At 30.1% G+C, this 4,252-nt stretch overlaps 1 protein-coding gene across 1 annotated transcript; it reads right to left on the bottom strand.

Annotated features, from left to right (window-relative positions):
• Positions 1 to 941: 941 nt before the first annotated feature.
• Positions 942 to 3,560, bottom strand: LOC128678497 (uncharacterized). The gene is made up of 4 exons (XM_053760082.1): positions 2,856 to 3,560; positions 2,426 to 2,503; positions 1,803 to 1,950; positions 942 to 1,114 (listed from the first exon to the last, which is right to left on the bottom strand). The coding sequence occupies exons 1-4, from the start codon at positions 3,558 to 3,560 to the stop codon at positions 942 to 944; spliced, it is 1,104 nt and encodes a 367-aa protein (XP_053616057.1).
• Positions 3,561 to 4,252: the final 692 nt, after the last annotated feature.

Here is a 4,252-nt window from a genome sequence, read left to right as displayed (position 1 = left end):
CATGCCAGAAAAAGTTTAAGCTAATAATATATATATATATATATATATATATATATATATATATATATATATATATATCATATATTGCTCAATTTTAAAAGTAAACTCATCCCAAAAGTCGACTCCCTAAGAAGAAGAAACAAACATAATTTTACAAAATAATACACAAGAGCAACATTGATTGTCCCTTAGAACTCTAATTTGTTAACAGATCTTTTGTTACCGTTCAGCAAATTGTATATTTATAAATAGATACACTCAAAATCCTTTACAATTTCCTACAAACTTTCTGACAAACCAATCATCAAACAGATTGTTCGATAAAGCGAACAAAAGGCTTAAATCGTTAAACCGATGTGCATTCGGCTCGTCAACCACTTCTGAAGACGTCAAGTGAATTTATTTTTAAGTACAACGAACAAAAAATATTTTTGTTATTTTGGTGATATAACATTTTCAAGCCACAAAATCACCATATTCCGCATTGTCATGCGTAGACGCAGCTTAAGTATATATACATATACATTCAGAATTAAGATTTATGTCACCGAATATGTTTGAACTATGTTTCGAAAAAATCGCTATTTTTCGACGTCTAGTAATTTTCCTTATGGTGTACACTAATAATATTATAAATGCTAAAGTATGTGAGGATGCATGTGTGTATGTTTGTTAATCTTTCACGCAAAATCTACTGGACGGATTTGTTATGAAATTTGGTACACGAGTAGAATATAACCTGGAATAACACATAAAGTATTTTTTACCCCGAAATTCTCATAAGAGCAAAGCCCCGGGGCGCAAGTAATTACAGATTATCTAATATAGTTACTAGAGTCTTAGTTTACACACGCCCCGACTAAAAGCCACTTTTTATGAATAATGGTTATATTTACAAATAAATATATTTACTTCGTAACTTATCTACAATATTAACACGCTTAATCATACAAATGTGTGAAGTTAATGACAACTATAACATAAGTAGTGCACAGGTTGACGAGGTTCAACGGCAAAGACAGATTGACAGGTATGATCCTCCAGATCTTGAAACGGAAGTTGCGCTCGTGGGTGTAGTCGACAAAAAGTTGGATGTCGGCTTTCGACGTTTTGTCTGAAAAAAAATCTGTTCATTGACGACCTCAGTGGCGAAGTGGTAAAGTGCTTGCCTCTGAACCGAGACGTCCCGGGTTCGATCCCCGGTCGGGTCATGATGGAAAATGATCTTTTTCTGATTGGATGACTGAATCTTGGATTTTTATCTATATTATGTATTTTTTTATAAAATATGTATCATTGAGTCGTTGAGTTAGTATCCCATAACACAAGTCTCGAACTTACTTTGGGGCTAGCTCAATCTGTGTGGTTTGTCCTAACATATTTATTTATTGTACTGACTGTAACTTTGATACATTTATTTTTGGATATTAATAGCTAAAAAAGCTGCCAGCGTTGGCAATGCAGTCAGGGTTGTCACAATTTTTTTTTTTTTTTGTATTAATTCGTTTTATTTTACAAAAGTTATAGCCCTATCTACAATTTGCACCCAATGCTCAATAAAAAGCATTAAGAGTAATTAACGTCCGGATTTTGTTTCATTTATGTTTACAAATATATTTTTTTAATCAGGAGTCGGCCCTATCTCTATGATTACACTTTTTAAAAATAACGAAAAAAAGGTAACGAATAATTTTCTTCTTTATTCAATTACTATATTAATTTATGAACTGTCTAGAAAAAAAATCACGTTGGTATCGAAATCATTATTTGTTATTTGTTCTAAATTAAAAAAAAATAATTACCAGTTTCCTTTATCATTTTATCCATCAAAATCTTCCTCATCTTCTCTATCTCGTATGAAAAGAGCTCGGCGACCGTACACGGGGAGAATAAGAAAAATGATATTTGTAATATGTGCATTAACATAAAACCGAGCGATTCGTAGGGTTTCTGAAAAAAAAAAGATAAGGACAGCTTTAAATATAATAATATTAAGTAGTTCTAGCGTGATAGAAACCAATCAAACCTATATTTCTTTCAACTCTACAAAGTTTCTTGCTTTGGTAAATCTTAGTAATGCTATCAATGCGAAAGTTTTTGAGAATGTATGTTTCTCTTTCACGCAAAATCTACTAGAGCATGTAATTACACGGGTAGAACACACAGGGTACTTTAACCTCAAAATTCCCACAGCAACGAAGCCCCAAATTCAAATTCAAGTCATTTATTCAGAAATTAGACCTTCACTTTTTCTCGTCAATTTTTATATTTATAGTTATTTCTCACAAGCTACAAGCTACTGGCATGGCGCAGGGCGCAGCTAAATATAATTTAACTCTCACGTGAAAAAAGCAAGTGAATGTCGATATTAGTATTAAAAATATAGTTATAAACAAATAGAAGACAAATACACAATATTACTCACGTGATTTTCTATCACCAAAAGTACGCGATACACATTTATCACAAGTTTTGGCAGGCTACAGATCACACTGACGAAGAGCTGAATCATAAAATGTAAAATCTTGATCATCAATAATCAATATAAATATATATATATCTTCCATAAGTAGCGACAATCAAATACGATTTTTAAATTTGTTTATGAAATGTATTAATAGTTCGTATATAAATCACAAAATAGAACTAACAATTAAAAGATACAAAATAATATTAATTTAAACTAAAAAATATCTAACTTAAAAATACTTATAAATCAAAAATATCTTAAGAAGACAAGGAAAATTTTAATATGGCAGTTTTGTATTTTGTATGTAAGTTAAAAGAAAAAACCAGACTTCACATTTGTCCACAGAGCACTAACTATTGTAATTTAGATTAAAAGTAAATCTTACCGAAGCGTGAAGTTCTGGTATCATCAAGTCCATAGTATCAGCTATATTCTGATACAAATCTAAACAAAACCTTACTTTATTCTCCTTCCTTATCTTGTTATTAATAACAAACAAATAACAACTTAATTCAGGACATTCTCCTAACCTCATTCGGAGAATTCTCAATCGATATCTAATTTCGTTATATATTGCAAATCTCCACACTCTATTCAAATCCAATGCGATGAGAGAAAACTGATTCAACAAATACAAAAGCAAATCATTGTAACAATAATCATAATAAACACAATAAAATGTCGTATAAACTATTCTCACGGACCAAATTGTAAAAATCAATAAATATAATCTATATTTGGTGTGCAAATAATATTTCCGATTGATCCGTAAAGAATTATCAATGTTTTTCAATTTAAGGAAAAAAATAGAAGTTTTGTTTTTTATGTATAAAACTATAATAGTTGATGCGACGTATTCGAATAACGACCAGATTTGAGGAACGTCCTGATCGTCACAGCAGGAGACAGATGCCATAACTATTGCAATGTTCAAAACGATACAATATCCGTTAATAATAAATTTAAATATTTTTTTGAATTTGAAATAATCGTAATTGAAGCCACAGATGATCAAAATAAAAAGTAACAATTTATAATGATCACCGATCGATTTGTGTCTATTGAAGTCATTAATTTTTCTGTTAAACATTTTCGCGGATAAAAATCTTTTTGAAATGTAACCGACATGAATGAAATGTAATTTTGATGTTAGTATCCTCTTATTGGAATTAAAAATATTAAACAAAGAAATATTTCCTATCAAAATTAATAATATTTTGTTTTGCTTTTAATGAAATTGCCAGATTTAATGTTATAATTTTTATAAACTATTTTGATTCTTTAGACGCATGACATATCCATGAGAATTATTTTTGCTGGTGAATATTTATTACAAAATATAAGCCGAAATTTATTGAATTCGGTTCCTGACCAGAGTTCCAAAGGCTACGATGCCTATCAAAGGATAAACTACTAGTTACGACCAAACCTATGAAAGCCACGCAGTAGTTATGTGAGGTTTAGGGTTTGAAATTGAACTTGTAAGGGTATATTCTCCATAAGATTTTGTGATTTGACCCTTACCTTTATTGAGATGAAATTCACGATATAGATTAAACAGTTCTATTTTTCTTGTCTGAAAGGTACCCAGGTAGGGATGTTAATTTCACAATTTACGGAAATTTATCATACTTAGTGAATATAAATTTTGTCATAAGTTAACTTTATAGACAACGTTGTCAGTAAATGTCTTGGTCTAAAGTAATTGGTATGCCTGGTGCATAATTATAAATAAAAATTATGATACCACAAAATGAGTAATTAATTTAAAGTCAATTGTAA

Source organism: Plodia interpunctella, chromosome 19 (genome assembly GCF_027563975.2).
Source record: "Plodia interpunctella isolate USDA-ARS_2022_Savannah chromosome 19, ilPloInte3.2, whole genome shotgun sequence".
Classification (NCBI taxonomy): domain Eukaryota; kingdom Metazoa; phylum Arthropoda; class Insecta; order Lepidoptera; family Pyralidae; genus Plodia; species Plodia interpunctella.
This window is presented reverse-complemented; position numbering and strand designations above follow the sequence as displayed.

Bases quoted from the DNA above. Each gene is read 5' to 3' on its own strand.
- LOC128678497 (XM_053760082.1), bottom strand. From the start codon at position 3,560: ATGTTTAACAGAAAAATTAATGACTTCAATAGACACAAATCGATCGGT. The intron at 1,951-2,425 runs GTGAGTAATATT...TTTTTTTTTCAG, and splicing joins TTTTGGTGATAGAAAATCAC to AAACCCTACGAATCGCTCGG. The intron at 1,115-1,802 runs GTAATTATTTTT...ATTTTTTTTCAG, and splicing joins TAAAATGATAAAGGAAACTG to ACAAAACGTCGAAAGCCGAC.